This window comes from Halichoerus grypus, chromosome 8, assembly GCF_964656455.1.
Source record: "Halichoerus grypus chromosome 8, mHalGry1.hap1.1, whole genome shotgun sequence".
Lineage (NCBI taxonomy): Eukaryota > Metazoa > Chordata > Mammalia > Carnivora > Phocidae > Halichoerus > Halichoerus grypus.
Window position 1 is genome coordinate 118,818,213 of NC_135719.1, and position 21,328 is coordinate 118,839,540.

The window sequence follows — 21,328 nt, forward strand, 5'->3', positions numbered from 1 at the left end:
TAAAAGCTGTATAATTTTTTTTCATATTTTAAAGAAGAAAAAAGAAAAAGCAGGTGTCTGAAGAGAACCACCAAGACAGCCAGTATTCAAGGCACCAACATCTCAGAAAAGTGAACCACAGAGAAGTAGCATTTACTAATTCCTAAGCCAGGAGAATAGGGGGAGGTGTAATGGTACAAGAGACCAAAAGCCAACCATCGCAGAGTAGCTAAGAGCCTAAGAAAAAAAACAATTTTTGGCAGTCTTAGGCGTTCAGGGCCTGTAGTGGAGGGGGCGGGGGCTGACTGGCAAATATCTCAGGCTCTCAGTTTAAACCCTGGAAGCGCTAGGTATAAGGACAAACTGGAAATATACCAGCCTTCACAAAGACTGAAATTGAGCATTAGATTATCTCAGTCTCTGATTAGGTCAGGCAATCTTTAGTTTACTTTAACTAACTGCCAATGGAAATTAAATCCTTTCTGGAAAAATATATCATCATCTAGAACCTCTTTACTTCTTTTCACATTTAATGTTTGGGCTTCAGTTTTTAAAATCACCAGACATGCTAGAGATAGGACAAAATCACTAAAAATCAAGAAAGAAAAACAAGATAGGACAGCCCTAAAAATGTTACTGATGTTTATTTTGTCCCATGTGAAATTTTAAAAACTGTAATTAATATTTTTAAGAAAAAAGAAATGACAAAATGAAGAATTTCACTGGAAAGCTAGAGTCTATTCATTATATTCAAAATTCTAGAAAAGGGATGGAAAATATGGAAAAGAGCATAAAAGACATATGGGATGTGGTAAAAGGTCTAACATACATGTAGTTGGAGTCCAGAAGGAAAGGAAAGAGAGTGAGCAGAAGCAATATTGAAGAAATATTGGCAGAGTTTTCCAAAACCAACGAAAGACATCAAGCCAGAAATTCAAGGAAGTCTGCTAATGTCAAGCAGGATAAATACAAAAACAAACAAACACATACCTGGGTAATCATAGCAAAACTACTGAAAACCAAGGACAAAGAGAAAGTCTTGCCAGAAGGATTCATTACTTTCAAAGGACCAACAATTAAACTAACAAATGATCCAAACAGATACGATGGAACACGGAAAACAATGGCATAGCATTTGTAAAGTGCTAAAAGAAAATAACGGCTGGTGTAGAACTGTATATACAGCAAAAAATTCCTTCAAAAATGAAGATAAAGACATTTTCAGCCCAATAAAAACTGAGCACAGGGAATTTTTTATCAGGAAAATTGTAGAGGAAATAAAAAGATATTGACTGTTTAAACAAAAAAAAGAGAGAACATAAGTAATTAGAGCCTACCAATGGGTTAAGTTACTGTATTTTGAATATAATGTAGCCACTTAAAATTAGAGGAGGTAGCTCATGAGATGTCCTAGATATTCCTTTGGATAGAAAAGCAAGTTGCAAATCTGTATGTAAAGTATTCTGTCATGTGCATTCAAAAAATATGTTTGTAAATGCACAGACAAGTGTAGCAGTGATGGGAAGGACGAGTTTAAAACTTTATTTTCCATTTTTCTATCTGCGTTTTTACCACAATATATTTTTAACTTTTGAATTAAAATTATTTAAATAAAAAAAAGAAAGAAAGATTGTGGAGCTACGGAAATGCAGAAAGGATTAAAGAGCAAAAGAAAGTGTTAATATGTGGTTAAATGTAAATGAGTGTTGATTGTATAAAATAATAATGTCTTATGAGGTTAAAATATGTTTATATATAAACGTTGTATATTAAATTGTAAATATAGAGTGTATATTGTCTGTATAGTATATATAGAAATATATATAACAGTTAAATATATATATACACACATATACACACACATACCTAAAATGTATATAGAATATATGATACATTATAGTACAAAAAGCAGAGAGGAATAAATGGAGTTAACATGTTTTAAGTTTCATGCATTGTCTGGGAAGTAATAAAAATATCAAGTTATGGTGGACTATTATAAGTCAAGAATGCATATTGTAATCTCTGAAATAACCACTAAAATAATAATAAAAGAACGTGTAACTAACAAGCTAATAGAAGAGAAAGAAATTAAAATAACAAAAAAATTGATGAATTCAAAAGAAGAAAAAATGAAATAAAACAGAAGTGACAAATAGAAAATAAATAGTAGGTGGTAGTTTTAAACCCAAATATAGCAGAAATTATATTAAATGTGAATGGACTAAGTCCTCCAATTAAAAATTGTCATCTGGATTGTAAAAAGACAATAAATTGTTTGATGGTAATAAAAGACCCACCTTAAATAGAAAGACACGGCAAATTGAAAGTAAAAGAATTAAAAAAAAAGTTACAATGCAAGATAGCTGGTGTGGCTGTATTGATATCAGAGAGGTTAAAAGGATTACAAGATATTAGGAGGGAAATTTCATATATTTAAATGGACTGGTTCATCAGAAAAACATAACAACTCTGAATTTGCATCTGATAATATAACCTCAAAATAAAGATAAGCAATTTATCATCCAGCCTTGGGAATTAAGGGAGACTGAGAAAATGACTGAGACTGAGATAAGGGGTGGAGAGAGGAAGGTAGAAAGAAAGAGTATTCCAGACAGAAGGAAAAACATTTTCAGAGACTGAGGGCAAGAAAGTCTTAGAAACTTAAAAGTGATATAGTCTTGCTGGAATGGAGAGAGAGAGAGAGAGAAAAGAGGGTGAGGAGGAAGAAAGAGAGAGAGATTGGGATTGAGAAAGAGCAATGGGGTTGGATGGGAAGAGGATTGCCTGATGAGAGTAATGATTGTTAAAAGGGGACTAGAAAACATGAGAATCATAGATATGATATTAAGAAGATGAGACTTTTGGTGGCGCCTGGGTGGCTCAGTCGTTAAGCGTCTGCCTTCGGCTCAGGTCATGATCCCGGAGTCCTGGGATCGAGCCCCGCATCGGGCTCCCCGCTCTGCGGGAAGCCTGCTTCTCCCTCTCCCACTCCCCCTGCTTGTGTTCCCTCTCTCGCTGTGTATCTCTCTCTGTCAAATAAATAATCAAAATCTTTAAAAAAAAAAAAAAAAAAAAAAAAAGAAGATGAGACTTTTTTCCTGGAAAAGAGGAAGTTTTGATGTATTATATGATGACTTGATCAGACTTGTTTTCAAGAGATCTCTCTTACTACTGGGGGGGAATGAATTGGAGGGGGGCAGGACTATTGGGAGAGAGACCTATTTCAATAATCCAAGTGAGATAATGTTGGCTGAGGCTGTGGAAATAGAAGGGAACAGATTTTTAAAATAAAATATCCCAAGCTTGTGAAATATTTACAATTTTAGTAGGTTTCTTAGATTAATGAACAGGAAACTCAGCAATAGACCTAGGAGTTGAGAAATTTTTAGGACTGCAATTTTTTTCTCTATGTCTATAAAACCAATTGCATGGCAATGTTGTCTTTCATTTCCAAAGGTCAGGTTTTGTGAAACCACTGTGGATTAGTTGTAACTTTAGGTTGGTTGTTTTTGTTGGCAGAATAAAAATTTGGAACAATTAAACTCCCTTGACTTTCTATTTTAGAACTCCCTCCCTATTTTTTTATTTTAATTGACTTATTTAGATTTGGCAGTCCGTGGGCAATGCCCAAGTCTTTCCTCAAGGAATGTGTACATTACTTTAAGTCCATTAAGGAGAATAATGTAGTACACATACATGGGGCTTCCCTGACCTAGCAAAACTTCTTAAGCTTTTTATTTGTTAACATCCTTTCTCAAACATAAAATTCTGTATTAAAAGAGAAACAATAACCCATCAAGTAATGTGGTTATTTGGTTTATTATCTAACTATTTCTACTAGAATGTATTTTTTATGAAAGCGGGGCCATTGTCTCTTTTGTTCAAGCCTATATCCCCCTATACCTAGATTAGTACTCAGCATATACCAGGTACTCAATAAATATTTATTAAAGAATAAGTGAATGATAGGAATGAAGAAATGAAGGAATTTGCCTTAAGTAAATCAACTTCACTGAAGTAAGATGTTTCTTTTCATTTCAATCTTATAAATTTGTTTTATTTTCATGTAAAGTTTTGAAAGTCTGATATTAGAATGTTTGAAAATAAAGTGATTGTTTTTCATATTTGCAGGACTATCTCAAGCAGGTGCTGGACATTGATCTTCATGCTCAGATCCATTTTGGCAGGGTTTTTATGAAACCCGGGTATGAAAATAATCTTATTATCTCATATATGGGGTTGGTTTGGCTTGCTTTCACTAACAAAGTTTTAAATGCTTTCTTTTTTACATTTTCTATTATGGATTATTTACTCTAATAAAAGAAATATTATACTATTAGAATTCCTTGCACAAGGGTAGCTCCTATCTGAAATGGAATTCATCTTCCTTATGAATCACTGGATTTGTTACAAATGAAGCAAAACAACTTTCCAAACCTTTTCTCTCTTTAGTTTCCATGTCTAGTTCCTTCTTTCTCTTTTTCTCTTTCTCTTCATACTGCTTCTTTCTCTCGTTTTAAAAACATTTTAGTATGAAAATTCTCAAAATGGGCATCTGGGTGGCTCAGTCGGTTAAGCGTCTCCCTTCAGCTCAGGTCATGATCCCAGAGTCCCAGAATCGAGTCCCACATCGGGCTCGCTGCTCAGTGGGGAGTCTGCTTTTCCCTCTGACCCTTCCTCCTCTAGTGCTTTCTCTCTCTCACTCTCTCTCAAATAAATAATATCTTAAAATAAAAAGAAAAGAAAATTCTCAAAATGCATAAAAGTAGGGAGTACAATGAAACCTCCATGTACCCATCACCCAGCTTCAGGAACTATTAACATCTTTCCATAACTGTTTTATCATTCCCCTCCCTCACCTTTTTGAGGGGACAGGGGGCTAGATTGTTTAGTGTTTTTATTTTGTTTTGTTTGTTTGTTTTGGACTGTTTTAAAACAAATTCTACAATGTCATTTTGGTATACATCTTAAAAAATAATAACAATAACAGCAGCATTCTCTTGTGTAATCACAATGGTATTTTTCACCTAACAAAATAAATAAGAATACCTTAATATCATCTGATACCCTGATCATATTCAAAATTCTCCCAAATGTCAAGAAAAAGAATGCCTTCTTACATGTTTTATTTGAATTAGAATTCAAGTCACGTCCACTCACTGTATTTGTTGTTAAATCTCTGTTAAATAATAACATTTACCTCCTTTTTTTGTCATGCCATTGACTTGAAGAAACTGCATCATTTGTCCTAATGAATGGATTTGGGTAATCGTTTCCTTGCAGTGGTAGTTAACTTGTTCCTCTCTCTTTCCAGTATATTCTACAGACTGGAAGTTAGATCTAAAAGCTTGATTACATTCAGATTCTTTTTTTTTTCCTTTGCAAAAATACTTCAAAAGTAATGTTTCATATTGTTTCTTACTACCTCCCAGGAAAAAGAAAAATAACTACATTCCAAGATCTGGCACATCTCCTAAAGGGCTGATGGAGGTTCTGTAATCAGTTGTAAATCCTCAAAGAATGCCACACATTGGTGTTGAAATATGTGTGGCCATGTCTTTAAGCAATAGTTTGCCTGTTCAGACCCCTACTACTCTATAAACCTTTCATTCATTATTTAAAGGATTCACTGTGTAGGTGAGCATTCTAATTCTAACACACCTCCATGCTGTCAGGGACAACAGTAAATAATGCTTTAGTTCAGAACTATACTCTGATGGTTGCTCATGTGAATCTGAAGAGAGAGAGAGGTGATACTTACCAGTTGTTATGAGTGAGCTATGGGAACCATCAGTAAATTCCAGAAACCTTTTTTAAGTGTCAAGCCAGCCTTCCTAATCTCCCAGATTTACTGGGTACCTCTCATCAGGTCTAGGACAGAGATCAGGCTTTACCACTATGATTTTGCCATTCAAGTATGAAGTTAAGATTAACCCTAACATCTTCTCCACAGTTTGATAGAATTTAGAATTCTTGACATTATATTTCTGTAGTTTCCCAATATTGCTACTGCTAACAAAGCCCTTTTATTATTCAAACTATTGGATTTGGATCATTCTCATTAAGAACATTTTGTCTTGAAGCACCTGGGTGGCTCAGTTAAGCATCTGACTCTTGATTTCAGCTCAGGTCATGATCTCGGGGTCTTGGGATCAGGCCGCACATCAGGCTCCACACTCAGCGGGGAGTCTGCTTGAGATTCTCTGCCCCTACCACTGCTCGCTGTCTCTCAAATAAATAAATAAATAAATATTTTTTTTAAAAAGAATATTTTGTTTTAAGCAAATATTACTATGCTATGAGTGCAGAGGCTTTTTTTTCCTGTCCCTATGGGCAGTATTAATTTGATTGGAATAAGAGGATATCCCAAAAGCACGTCAATGTGCTTCTCACTAACCTCAAAAATCGAACTGACTATTCTTTTTGCAGTGAAAAAGAAGCTGATATTAGTTGCCCTCACCTGTAGAGGAGAATTATTTGTGGGTTGTTTTTTTTTAAGATTTATTTATTTATTTAAAAGAGGGGCGGGGGAAGGGCACCTGCGTGGCTCAGTTGGTTAAGCGACTGCCTTCGGCTCAGGTCATGATCCTGGAGTCCCTGGATCGAGTCCCGCATCGGGCTCCCTGCTCAGCAGGGAGTCTGCTTCTCCCTCTGACCCTCCCCCCTCTCATGTGCTCTCTCTCTCTCTCATTCTCTCAAATAAATAAATAAAATCTTTTAAAAAAATAAAAATAAAGAGGGACAGGGGCAGAGGGAGAGAGAGAATTAGAGGAGAAATATTTGTAGTATCTATTATTTAAATTAATCTCAGCACCTGTGATGCAAAGTTTTGGTACTATTTTTATTTTCAGTTTATTTTTTACCACTTATTAAGGCTCTCATCAGTTCCTAATGTTTATTCCCCTCCCTTAAAGTTGTAACACTGTGACCTCAGTCATTGTATAAATGCTACTATGTTCTGATCTCAAGAGGAGAATTGAACAATAGGTGTTGGGTTCCAAGGAAATGGCTTTCTCAAACTTAAACAAAAGCTTCACAGTATAGCAATAGGACACTCATGATAGCAATGCATGATAAAATGTATTGTTGTAATAGAATCTTTTTAAATGAATACCTTTAGAGAAATCATAGAACCTACCTGCAAGATGCAAAAGATGATTTAAATTGGCTTTAAATATAGAAGGAAAGGATAATGCATTCCTTCCTCACTCTTATTATGTGTGTTAGTTTGCTTTAATAAAATGTTTTAGAAGTTTAAATGGGCTTCCTTTACTTGGCCAGAATTTATACTTGTCTAAAGATAAGAAGAATTTAAAGGTAATTGCTCCTTAATAGTAGAACAAGAAGAAATATAAAAAGCTCAAGAACAATTTAGCTTTGCTCTTCCCACATACAGTGCATTAAGAATATAATTAACCTCTTTCATTTTAGACAGAGAGGTACTCAAAAAAACATTTGGAGTATTATCAGCCAGGACTACCAATCATAATTTTTATGGGTCATCTACAGTGAACATAGCTGTTGTCAAGAGCGTATCTTGGACATTATTTTCATCACATAGTAACAGTCGTGGCCAAATAACTTATTCATAAATTGATATGATAATCTAATCTAGCTTTTCTAAAATACAGCAAAGAATCAGAAAGTAAGCAAAAAGGGTCTCAGAGTAGCCAAAAATAGATGTTACAAAGTACACCCACTAACACTTCACAGCAGACCCTCTAAGAGCCTTATCAAATTATGAGCCATAAAGTTAGAGAAATCTGGGTTCAAATCTTTGTTTCCCCACCTAGTAGCTAAGAGATTTGGACCAAATTTCTTAATCTCTCTGAGTCTCAGTTTCCTCACATATGATAATTGTCACCTCATGGGATTGTTGTGAGAGTTAAAATGAAATAATGGACATAATGCATAGATGTTTCTTTAAAAATAGTAACTTCTATTATTATTATCATTCTGACAGTATAACTATTACTACTACTCTCTGGTTCCCAAACCTAAAGCCAGCTTTTTTTTTTCTTTTTTAAGAGAGGGAGTGTGGGGAGGGGCAGAGGGAGAGAGAGAATCTTAAGCAGGCTCCATGCCCAGCACAGAGTCCAACAAGGGGCTCAATCTCACAACCCTGAGATCATGACCTGAGCCGACATCATGACCTGAGCCAAAATCAAAGCTGCTTAACTGACTGAGCCACCCAGGCGCCCCCTAAAGCCAGTTTTAAGGGCCAAGATGACAGAGTCTAACATTAAGGGGAGCCACAGAGAAAAACTAGGGGGAAAAAAAGAAAAGAAGCACAGTGTGTGGTGTGGAGTTATGGTTTATAGGTAAAAACAATACATAATATACCCTTGTGACCCAACGTCACTGTAGTATAGCAGAGTAGAATAAGTTAATAATGATGGGGGTTCCTGGGAGGTTCAGTCAGGTAAGCCTCTGACTCTTGATTTTGGTCCAGGCCATGATCTCAGAGGTTGTGAAATTGCGCCCCACCTCAGGCTTACATGCTGGATGTGGAGTCTGCTTAAGATTCTCTCTCTCCCTCTCCCTTTGCCCCCCCCCACCCATTTTCTCTCTCTCTAAAAAAAAAAAAAAAGAAAACAAAAAACTTAATGATGGTTTTAAGTCATCAAAAAAAAGTTAATGTTCATCGTATTATTGCAAAAGGTAATGAGTGGTCCATTTTTGAAAGACAAGCTGCAAAAATAATAAAATAAAAACAATTTAGGCACTGAAAAAGATAATTTTTCAACTACATGGAAATTTTATCATTCCCTAGGGATTCTGTAATGCTCAAGTTTCATTAATATAATGAAATTTTTAGCTGGACGTTCATATAAAACATAGTCAATAGAAAAAAATCACTATTCTTGACTGCCCACCTACTCCGTGCCACTCACACTCATCCCTTCCCACACCCCCTCCATGATAAGGATTCATGTTAGATAAGATTCATGTCAGAATCTTGAGGAAGTATAATTGGAAAATATTTTAAATTACTGTTGCTTTAATTTTGTTCTAGTCATGGTATTTTATTTATTTTGACATTTCAAAAAATTCCCTTATAGGAGGCCGTTTTTATGTTTATTGCTGAGTATAGTTTTAAAGGGTTGAAGACTACTCAGCTTGAACAGCAGGCATTTATCTGATAGACATGTATTACCAGCTAGTCTTCTGATAATAAGAATGATTGTTGTAAATCTCCAGCAAAAATAATATGGATATTATTAACTAGAGGGGTGGAGAAACTCCAGGATTTGAGTTACATTTCTCTGGCACTAGCAGGTAGGGGGGAAAAAAGCAAGCTGCAGAAAACCAAGAAGTTTGGTTACTTGAAAACGGAAGATACTAAAAACATATTAATTTATTTTTTTTTTAAAGATTTTATTTATTTATTTGAGAGAGAGAGAATGAGAGAGAGCGAGTACATGAGAGGGGGGAGGGTCAGAGGGAGAAGCAGACTCCCTGCCGAGCAGGGAGCCCGATGTGGGACTCGATCCAGGGACTCCAGGATCATGACCTGAGCCGAAGGCAGTCGCTTAACCAACTGAGCCACCCAGGCGCCCTAAAAACATATTAATTTAAATGCTCTTGAAACTTCATGGTATAAAGGTTTAAGGAAGAGTCAACAGAAAAAAAAGTATTTTTATATGATAAATATTCTATATGAAGAGCCACATAGCAAGAAAACTGGAGTACTTAATTTACTTGTCATATTACTTAGCAGTCACTAACAACGTCTTTTATTCTCTAGCCTGCCAACAACATTTGCGACTTTGGATATTGATGGTGTAAGAAAAATAATCTTTGCACTACCAGGTAAGAATAATTGAAATAGTTTCTTTTGCTTTTTCTGGAAAAATGATCAAAATCTTTTTGAATCCCTAACAGAGCACTTGATTTGGAATCTGAAAGACCTGGGCTCGTAAAGCATGACCTTGGACAAATCACTTAACCTCTTCAAAGCTATTTCTTCATCTGTAAAATGGACCTAAAATCTACTTTGTACGATTGGTGTAAAGGTCAAATTAGATAGTATCTTTCAAAGCATATTCCAAACCCTAAGATGATAATCAAATGTTAGCTGTCACTAAATCTTTCTGGGGTACCTGCTTTTCCTTATAGAAAATTGGTCAAAGGTAGTAGTCTAATCACCTCCCATAGTACCAGTATTGTGTTCAAAGTTCGAAAGGGCCTTGAATCAACCATGCAAGTAAATGCTAGAACAAAAAAATACAAAGCTGCCTTTGATCCTTGCCAGATTTGGACTGGGGCCAGGAGATGGGGGGCAATACAGAAGGAGGGACTACTAGTGCTGGTGCTTCTCAGCCAAACCCCAGCCATCATCAGTCTGACCACATCACTGTCCTCATGCTTGCTCCCATGTGAGCAGAAACTTGTGTGTTCAAAGTGTAGAAAAAGCAAAGTGGTTCCATTTATAAAGACTTTCAGTTTCAATTTTTATTGATGTTTGCCTTGCAGTTAAAGCCATGCTTTTAAAGTCGTTACCAATCTTGATAAATTCTAAAGCAGTTTAGGAGTTTTGTATGTCTACTTGTTATTTTTTCAGCTTTTGAAATTATGCTCTGATCTGTAGCAGTGTCCCATTCTCTATTTCTTGGCACAGATTCCTTCAGAAAGTAACCTGCTTATTCCTTTCAGGAGCACAAATCTTGTGGCTTTGGGATATTTATCTGCTTTTTATATTAACTAAATCTCAAAATAGAGTATAAAGAAACGAAGGTAGCAGAAAATTTTGAAAAGCATTTTTTTGAGTTTTGAGTTTTGAAAGCATTTTTAAAGCTCCTATGTATAAGCATAAAAGAGATTAGATTTCTATCCTATAGGAAATTTTAAGAGAGAAGACAGGTAAGTAAAGTAGTCCTCAAAATGTATCTATAATATAGAACTCCTTGGGACCTTTATTAGGGCCTTTAACATATGTATAGTTAGATACTCTGAAAAAAAAAATGTGATCCTCTTCCTGGCTTCATTTTGCCTACAAAAGACTGTTTACTTTGTCTTCAGAAGATATGACTTGACCTACAGACAAAGAATGTTACAGTGGGAGCCTATTTTGCCGTTACTTTTAAACTTGATCTGCCAAAGAAGTGATAATTAAATAACCTATTTTCAAATTGCTACTCTCACTTGCAATTTTCTCTGCCCAGCCTGAATGAACCAAAAGAGGGCAGCAACAACCCAGATGTTCAGATTGTGGAACCAGTAAAGTGGTTCCTTTTAAAAGGATTTTAAAATTCATGATTATATTTCTGCTTTCCTGAAGGGTACACATTTAAAGCCATTATTAATCTTGGTAACTTTTAAAGCAGTTTAAAAGATTTATGTATCTACTTGCAATTTTTTTAACTTTTAAAATTACTATAATAACATGTTCACTATAAAAACATTAGAAAATACAGGTAAACATTAAGAAATATCATCCATAATCCCTCCCCCAGCACAAAATAACCACTATTTGCAATTGTTTGCAATCCATTTTTAATAGAATAATTTTATAAGGCAATAGCATTATAGGAATGCCGGTAATCATTGCTAAACAATAGCTTGCTTTTTTTTTTTTTTTTTTTGCTTTTCCAGAAAAATTTTCATCTATGTATTTTGAGACAAGAGAAAAGCAATTAATTTTTATTAAGAGTCTGCTGTGCTGTTGAACTTGTTTTTCTATTGAAATCATTATTACTCATCACTTTTTACAACTTAAAAAAAAATCTATTCTTAACTACTTTTGTAGGTAGAAGAAAATTAAAGGTATGGTTTTAGCTAATAATAGGCTAAACTAACCATTGCCTTTTACTTTGATAATGCAATTAACAGCACATAGCCAGGCCAAGGGAATCTAAAAATCTACTAGTCCATCTCCCACCCCCAGTGTATACATACATGTTCAACAGCACTGTATAAAAGTATTAGTATTAATAAAATTTGAATTTTAGACCCAGGAGGGATATTGAGAATCATATAGTCCAAACCTTTCATTTTGTAGAAGAGTAAAACTAGATTCAGAAAGATTTGGTACTCACCCTGAACAAAAAAGCGTTGCTCAGTTTGTTTAGTTAACAATACCACACAAGAAACTAAATCTGTGATTCTCAGCACAGTCATTTTTTTCATAGCCTACTTTCCTCTCTTCAAAGTGCATGACAGTCTCAGCCCACATGACACTTTCTTCTTGGAAAGGTACAACTGAATTCCTCAAATTTTTCTTATAACTTTTTAAGATTTATTTATTTATTTGAGAGAGAGAAAGAGCAGGGGCCAGGGAGGGGCAGAGGGAGAGGGAGAGAGAGTCTCAAGCAGACTCCACACTGAGCACGCAGCCAGATGTGGGGCTCGATCCCACAACCCTGAGATCACAACCTGAGCCAAAACAAAGAGTCAGACGCTTAACCGATTGCACCACCCAGGCACCCCAAATTTTTCTTATAACTTTAAAAGAACTTGGTATTTCTATTAGTCTGCTAAGACTGCCATAACAGAATATCACAGACCAAATGGCTTAAACAACAGAAATTTATTTTTTCACAGTTCTGGAGACTGAAAGTCTAAGACCAAGATGCCAGCACAGCTGGTTTCTGTTGAGTCTTTCTTCCTGGCTTGAATATGGCCACCTTCTCACTGTGTCCTCACATAGCTTTTCTTCTGTGTACATGTGCTCCTGGTGTTTCTCCCTCTTTTTACACAGACACCAGTCTCATTGGATTGGGACCTCACCCTTATGACCTCATTTAACTCTGATTACCCCTTTAAAGGCCCTAGTATCTACAAATACTTTATATTGGGTGCTACACTTCAACATATGAATTTGTAGGGGACACAATTCAGTCCATAACAGTATTCATCTTCAAGTCCTTTGCATCTTAAATCATTTAGGGTTTTTTTTAATATAAAGAAATTTCTGGATGAAGGGGGGGATTATGGATACATTTCTTTATGCTTAACCTGTTTTCTAAATGTTTTTGTCCTGAGCATGTATTACTATGGCAATTTTAAAACATCTTAAAAATAGCAAATTTAAAGAATCTGCTTTAAAATTTATCAAGATTGGTAATGGCTTTCAATGGATAGTTCTCAGGAAAGTGGAAATAAATGGTGTAAACAGCTTCTGGGAATCAGAAGTTTCTGCATTTCACTGGTAGACCTAATGTTTACACCCTCTGTGGCCTTTGGTTAATTGTAGCTCTATTCTGGAGTCCTTTGGGATTTAGAAGAGGAAGATTAGTGGTTAGTCTCCTCACTCTTTATGATGAATGAAGGTATAGACAGTCAGAATTATTTGGCAAATTTTTATATGTATACTATAAATAACTGTTTGGTTGACTTTCAGGGAATCCTGTGTCAGCCGTGGTCACCTGCAATCTCTTTGTTGTGCCTGCACTGAGAAAGATGCAGGGCATCTTGGATCCTCGGCCAACCATCATCAAAGCCAGGGTAATGTTATCTAAATGACCAGGAACCAAAACTGAAGCCTAATAACAATTAAGGATATGATTTCCCAATTGCCCAAAACAAACATCTAAATTTTATATCGTTTTGAGGGAAAATGTAGTTATATTCTCCCCTTCATGATAGAAAATGGAGGGGAAAAGGGTCCCTTTTATTCCCAGCCCACATTATTCCACTACTTCTAAAGTGAATCATTTTCTCCAGCTAGAATCCATATGAAAGTGGATATGTAATGATAAAATGGTAGATAGAATGAGGCTAGCACTACACTAAAACTAAACCTATACAGAAGGAAGGACAAGAATTCCCTTTCCCCTGTGCAAGCTCACACAGGACAGCACTGCTGTCTGCTCACTTTTTCTGGGACCTTACTCATAAATTTTAAATAGTCCAGAAAAAGACAATCAATGGACTAGAAAACAAGTGAATCAGGAGGAAAGGGTGACCACATTGTGTGGAAAAGGAGAACTAAGGCTGAGGAATTATGCTTATAGGAAAAGTCACCTAGAAATTAGAGTCCCCTTCTCCACCAACACTAACTTCAATTTGATTTACTACTGCTACTCAGCTGATTATGTAACACACTTTCTGTATAACTAATGAACAATTTTCTTGGCAATATAACCTACAGTATCAAGCCATTGCTTTTTTTCAAAGCTTGATTGAGATACACATGATATACAAAAAAATTGCACCTATTTAATGTGAACATTTTGATGAAATTGGACATATGCATATGCCCATATCATCACCACAGTCAAAGTAGTAAACATACCCAATGCCTCCATAAATTTTCCTGTGTTATTTTGTGGTTTTGTTTGGTTTTTTATGTGTTTGTTTTGTGGTATGAACACTTAACATGAGAACTATCCTCTTAACATATTTTAAGTGCAGAATACCATGTTGTCTACTCTAGGTCCTGTGTTGTACGAAGGATCTCTAGAACTCATTCACCTTGCAGAAGAGAAAATTTATACCCATTGAGCAACAACTCCCCAATGCCCCCCCTCAGCCTCTGACAATTACCATTCTATTATATGCTTCTATGACTGACTATTTTAGATACCTCATAAAATTGGAATCATGCAGTATTTATCCTTCTGTGACTGGTTTATTTCACTTAGCATAATATACTCTAGGTTTATCCATGTTGCCACAAATGGTAGGATATTTTTCTTTTAAAGCTGAATAATATTTCATTGTATGAATATAGCACATTCTCCTTCTCCATTCATCTATCAATGAACATTTGAGTTGTTTACATATCTTGGCTATCGTGAATAATGCTACATGGGGGCATAGATATCTCTTTGAAATCCTGATTTCAGTTCTTTAAAATATATACCCAGAAATAGAATTGCTTTATTATATGTTCTCTTTTTAATTTGAGGGGAAACCTCATACTGTTTCCCCCAAGCAGTAGTGGCTGAACCATTCTACATTCCTACCAACATTATATAAGTATTTCAGTTTCTCTACATCCTTGCAATACTTATCTTTTGTGTGTTTTTTTAATAATAGCTATCCTAACAGTTGTGAGATGGTATCTCATTGTGGTTTTGATCTGCATTTCCCTGAGATTAGTGATGTTGAGCGCTCTTTCATATACCTAGTGACCATTTGTATATCTTTAGAGAAATGTCTATTCAACTCCTTTGCCCATTTTTAAATCAGGTTATTTGTCTTTTTGCTATTGCATTGTAAGAGACTCATATATTTTGGATATAGACCCCTTATCAGATAGATAGTTTGAAATATTTTCTCCCATTCCCTTGGTTCCCTTTTCACACTGTTGTTTCCATTGCTGTGCAGAAGCTTTTTAGCTTGATGTAGTTCCACTTGTCTATTTTTTATTTTGTTGCTTGTGCTTTTGGTGTCAAATCTTAGAAATCATTGCCAAGACCAATATCAAAAAGCTTTTCCTGTATATTTTCTTCTAGTTTTACTGTTTCAGGTTTTACATATACGTCCTTAATCCATTTTGAGTTGATTTTTGTGTATTGTGTAAAAAAAGGAGTCCCAATGTAATCTTTTGCATGAATGTATCCATTTTTTTCAAATCCCTAAACTGTTACACTTCAAGAGCTTAGAAATAAATTCAGATATGACAGAATGCTATGATTACTTGACAGGAAGAACACAAGGCATAGAAGAGGAAGAAGAAATATTAATAAAATATTACTGTGAGAATATATAGGATAAAACATTAAGAAAATCTAGGCTTCAGATATTCTTAACATTGACCTTTTAAATACTGAGATTTTGTAGACTAGTATATGGAGAGATACCCTCCTTTTCTTAGAAGTTTAGTAAAAGTTTGACTAGATATTTCTGAAAACAAATTATTTTGGGGTTTTGTTTCAATAATCATAGCAGTGGTCTTATTTTAAATTTAATGGAAAAAGAAGAAAAAAGCTATTAATGAACAAAAAGTATTCTGATCAAATCAGAAAGTCAGAGTTATAAAGCTTAGACATCTAAACCAGTAATATGAATTTGCTCACTATTTTCATATTTGCTAAATTTAGGAAATAAGAAAAATCCACATTGTTATAAGAGAGAAAAAGAGGACTTCTCTTTGACTTTGCAGAGTTCTTATGAATCTTTTTGTTTATTTCTCATTTTAACATTCACCATCTTTTCTTTAAAACTGACATTGTGGGAGCTATCCTTACTGACAACAGTAATTACAGAGCAGTGTCCTTGGTACATTGCTCACACCGCTGCTCATTCCTGTCAACCCATGAAATTGACAATTGGTCTAAGAATCAGTCAAACTCCTTTCTCCCACAGAGCAGTGTCACAGGGACTGTCAGAATGGGTCATCAGGGTGTTTGGCTCTTTACTTCTTTTGTTTTTAACTCTTAAAGTCCTCCCCACACCTTTCCTGACATAACTGCCACTTTTAGAACATAACTTTATTCACTTTCTTGAAACAAGGTAAAGCCTATTCTCTCAATTTTCTGACCAGCCAATACGCAGCTTACAGACACCACTTATTACTGTTCTCCAAAATGGTTGCCGTAATCACAGCCTCTCCCAATCCTTACTGTTTTCAGGAAGTGAGATGGTTGTTAAACGCTGGTGTCAGTAACTCACGGTGCTGGATCTGATGCAGCTGGCCTATGGTTAGGGCAATGCTGCATTATTTTAAAAGGTCAGCACAAAAAAAAAAAATGTCATCCTTTTATATCGATGCATTCTGACAAACATCAATTTAGAATAAAGACTTGCCCTATGTCCTTGGTCAGTTATGGTTGAAGTTGAAATACTTCTGGTTTTCAGTAGACAATCAGAAACATCATCTTAATTCACTGAATTATTAACCTAATGTTTCTACAAAAGGATATCCTTTTGTGTTTCCTTAATATCCCACCAAAGTACCCTCTACTGCCCCTTGTTGTCAACTTTTTTCTCTAGAAACATACCTGAGATAACTCCTATTAATATTAATAGCCCACCTCAGGTAGTGATTAAGAGAAGGGAAAGGGAAAATATTTTCATCTCCCATGGGATCAGGTCAGCATGTCCTGGAGAGTATGGGCATGTTGAACTCTACTGGACTACTCTAATTTGTCCATCTTACCTCTTCTCTTCAGCATTACTGACCTCATGCTATAAGAACATGGTGAATGCTTTCTGTCTGATGTCATAAACAGTAAAATACAAAGCATTTTAACAAAATGCTTATTTTGTTCGAAAATTACTAAGGCGTCTGGGTGGCTCAGTCAGTTAAGCGTCTGCCTTTGGCTCAGGTCATGATCCCAGAGTCCTGGGATCGAGCCCCACATCAGGCTCCCTGCTCAGTGGGGAGCCTGCTTCTCCCTCTCCTGCTCCCCCTGCTCATGCTCTCTCTCTCTCTTTCTCTGTCAAATAAATAAATAAAATCTTTTTAAAAAAAGAAAAAGAAAAAGAAAATTGCAACTGTAGAGAGAAAAGATATTTGCAACTGTAGAGAGAAATATGTTTATTGTGACAAGATCAGTCATTGATCATCAAAAGATACGGTGGTGGGAAAAAAAAGATATGATTGGATGCCCGTTATATGAGAATATTATGGCCTGAGGATTAAAAAACAGATATTGAAAATTATAGAACTGTCCATGATCTATAAGAAATGTAAATCAGTTTTAACTTATTAGGAAATGAAAAATATAACTAGGTTATAAGCATTTTAGAAAAGTTAATTTGAAACTGATCCATGTGCAAAGATTTTAAAGTTACATGATAAATTCTATTTTTTTTTTTTTTTTTTTTTTTTTAGATTTTATTTATTTATTTGACAGAGAGAGACACAGCAAGAGAGGGAACACAAGCAAGGGGAGTGGGAGAGGGAGAAGCAGGCTTCCCGCGGAGCAGGGAGCCCGATGCGGGGCTTGATCCCAGGACCTGAGATCATGACCTGAGCCGAAGGCAGACGCTTAACGACTGAGCCACCCAGGCACCCCTACATGATAAATTCTAGACACATGATTTACAGGCAAATAAACTCAAGGATTTCTCTGGAAGACTAATGAAATCAGTGCCTCATAACTTCATAGCACTTATCAAAAAAGTTAGTGTAAAGCTGCCATAACCACTCTTTAGAAGCTTTGACCAGACTGGAGCAAAGTCCAGGCCTCCAGGACCAACCAAGGCCTTGAGCATGTTATTTTGGGCCCTCACCCAATAGAATCCCCGTGGGTCATCTGTTTTCTCACAAACTCTCTTCTCCGATCTATGCAGTCTTGAGTCCCAACCTATTCCCCTGAATCTTCTGGAGCTTTCACTTTTTCCTCATTACTGCCATCAAACCTTCCAAAGACATTCAGGTCTTTGGCAAGTGAATCATAGTCTACCTCTCTACCTCACCTCTTACCATCAGTTGCTTTATTTCCACAATTCTAAATACCTTTATTTCTACTTCAGCAACAACTCACACATACATCCCTTTTCAATATCCTGAAGTACTCCATCTCAAAATCACCACCTCTGGCATACAATTTAGGGACAAGGGCAAGTTAGCTCTCCATAGATATGAAAAGGTGTAAACACTCCTTTTACCTCTATCCCTTTCCATCAGTCCTTAAGCCCCACTGGCTTTGTCACTTCCCTCATCCAACCTAAATCCTGTGGTGTAGCATGTCAAGCATGTCAACTTTGTTTTGCCCCTTCCTTCCACAATAGCCCACTCTAAAAATCCACAAACTTGGATCAATCCTCCCTTCTTTATCCTTCACTTTTATTTCTAGGCCACAACTAGAGAAGAGTCTACAGCTGTTCACGTTATCACTTCCAATTTACATACCTCAGCAGGGATCCAGATTCCCCTTGTGATCCCTTTATATCCTATGGATCAACTTCTTCCAGTCGTTACTACAGCCTTCCAAATCTTCACCATTCTCCTAAAGCTGCCTCCACCATCCATATCCCCTGACTTACGTAACCAAATAAGCCTGGCTTTGAATGATGGCTCCAACATTTACTAGATTATAACCCTTGACTTGTTTAACAATTTCCCTTCTTCTAATCTTGCCTCCTCCTAAACCCCTATTCTAACTCTAATCATGTAAGCATCTCCAGCTAAAATGCTTCCATCTTCCCATGACCCCAGGATTAAATCCAAACTTCTCACATGAACATAGGAGGCCCTTCATCCCAAGGCCTTTTTTTCCTTTCCAGCTTCATCTGCGTCTCATCCTGCACTCTCACCATATTAAATGTATTACTGCTTCCAGAATGGATATGAGATCTCCTGCCTGTGACTGTGATTATTCCCTTTTCTAGAAGGTTCTTCCCCAACCACCACCATTTCCTTTCTCAGCTTTCAAGATTCCTAGTCATAAGACTCAGATATCGCATCCCCTGTGAAGCCTTTCTCAATGTCCCTAAGAACAGTTGATTACTTAGCTTCTTTGTACCCTTTTAATACCATATTAACAGCTCAGGGATAACATTATTGCCCTGTATTTGCAATTAATTATTTACTCTGAGAATTCTTTAAGATCACTTCTCTATAAGATGGGCAGGACAAAAAGGAAGAACAAAATATTCTCCTTTTTTTTAGTTAATAAATTTTATTTTTTAGGTTTAGGTTCACTGCAAAATTAAATGGAAAGTACAGAGAGTTCCCATATACCCCCTGTCCTCACACATGCACAACTTCTCCCACTATTGACATCTGCACCAAAGTGGTATATTTGTTACAACTGATGAGCCTACACTGATACATTATCACCACTCAGGGTTACCAAGGGTTCCCTTTTGGTGTTGTATATTCTGAGGGTCTTGACACATGTATAATTACGTGTATCTACCATTGTCCTGTCATACAGAGTAGTTTCACTGCCCTAAAACCTGTCTGTGCCCTGCCTATTCATCCCTCCCTCCATGCTGACCCTGGATCTTTTTACTATCTCCATAGTTTTATCTTTCCCAGAATTGTGTGGGCTTTTCAGATTGACTCCTTTCACTTAGCAATATGCATTTAAGTTTCTTCCATATCTTTTAATGGATTCATAGCTCATTTTTTCTAGTGCTAAATAATATTCATTGTCTGGGTATACCACCATTTATTTATCCATCCACCTATGGAGGGATACCTTGATTACTTCCAGGTTTTGACAATTATGGATAAAGCTGCTACGAACCCATGTGCAGGTTTTTGTGTGGACATAAATTTTCAAATTAGTTGGGTAAATAGCAAGGAGCACAGTTGCTAAATTGTATGGTAAGGGTATGTTTAATTTGGTAAGAAACTACCAAACAGTCTTCCAAAGTGGCTGTACCATTTTGCATTCCCACCAGGAATTCCTCCACATCAGGATTTGGTGTGGCCAGAGTTTTGCATTTTAGCCTTTGGTAGGTGGGTAATGATATATCATTGTTTTAGTTTGCAATTCCCTAATGACATATGATGTTGAATATCTTTTAATATGCTTACTTGCCATCTCTATATCTTCTTTAATGAGTTATCTGTTGAGGTCTTTCACCCATTTTTTTAAAAGATTTATTTATTTATTAGAGAGAGCACACAGGGGCGGAGGGAGGGGAGAGGGAGAAGAGAGAATCTCAAGCAGACTCCCTGCTGAGTGCAGAGCCCATTGCAGGGCTCAGTCTCACAACCCTGAGATCATGACCTGAGCTGAAATCGAGAGTTGATTGCTTAACCGACTGAGCCACCCAGGTGCCCCTTGCCCATTTTTTAATCAGGTTGTTTGTTATTGAGTTTTAAGAATTCTTTGTATATTTTGGATAACAGGCCTCCATTAGATGTCTTTTACAAATATTTTCTCCCATTTTGTGGCTTATCATCTCATTCTGTTGACTTTTTTTTTCTGATTTTCTCCCTTAAACATTTACATGTAGAACATACCATGTAATATTATACCACATAATATGGTTTTATCTCTTGAGTGACTACTGAGTGTCAGAAAAATATTCAAAAGGAAACAGAGGAAACAGTCTGAGTCCACAGCCCACTCCAGTTTTGAACGAATAGAAGAAGTCATTGAAGTGAAACATCAATTTTTTTCACCAAAAAAAAAAATCTGTGTTTACTCATGGTACATATTCTTGTAAGCACTGACACTCATAGTAAGTGATTTCTTAAGCTAAGTGATATAATATGCCAGAATTATAATGTCAGTACAACTAAATATATTGATTAATAAAGTATTCTGCATTTTAGTAAAATACCATAAAAATCTAGTCAGTTTCATCTCTTGCTGCAGTTGATTCTTGTTTCTTAATTACTATAAATATCTTCTTTTAAAACAAACAACCCCATTTTTTAGATGAACAAACAGGTATAGGAAAGCAAAATAACTTGCTAATACAGACACCCATTAGCAGTACAAGTGGGAGTCGAACCTGGATGTCAGATATCATCCCATCCTGGTATTTGTTC

General features: G+C 36.0%; 1 protein-coding gene across 18 annotated transcripts in view; it reads left to right on the forward strand.

The window, feature by feature from the left end:
* Nucleotides 1–21,328, forward strand: part of GPHN (gephyrin) — a 598,378-nt gene that overhangs the window by 573,278 nt on the left and 3,772 nt on the right. For all 18 annotated transcript variants that reach the window (XM_036071130.2, XM_036071133.2, XM_036071135.2 and 15 more), the window contains 3 exons: nt 4,111–4,184; nt 9,728–9,792; nt 13,322–13,425. In XM_036071130.2, the coding sequence (XP_035927023.1) occupies nt 4,111–4,184; nt 9,728–9,792; nt 13,322–13,425 (243 nt within the window). The remainder of the gene's footprint in view (nt 1–4,110; nt 4,185–9,727; nt 9,793–13,321; nt 13,426–21,328) is intronic.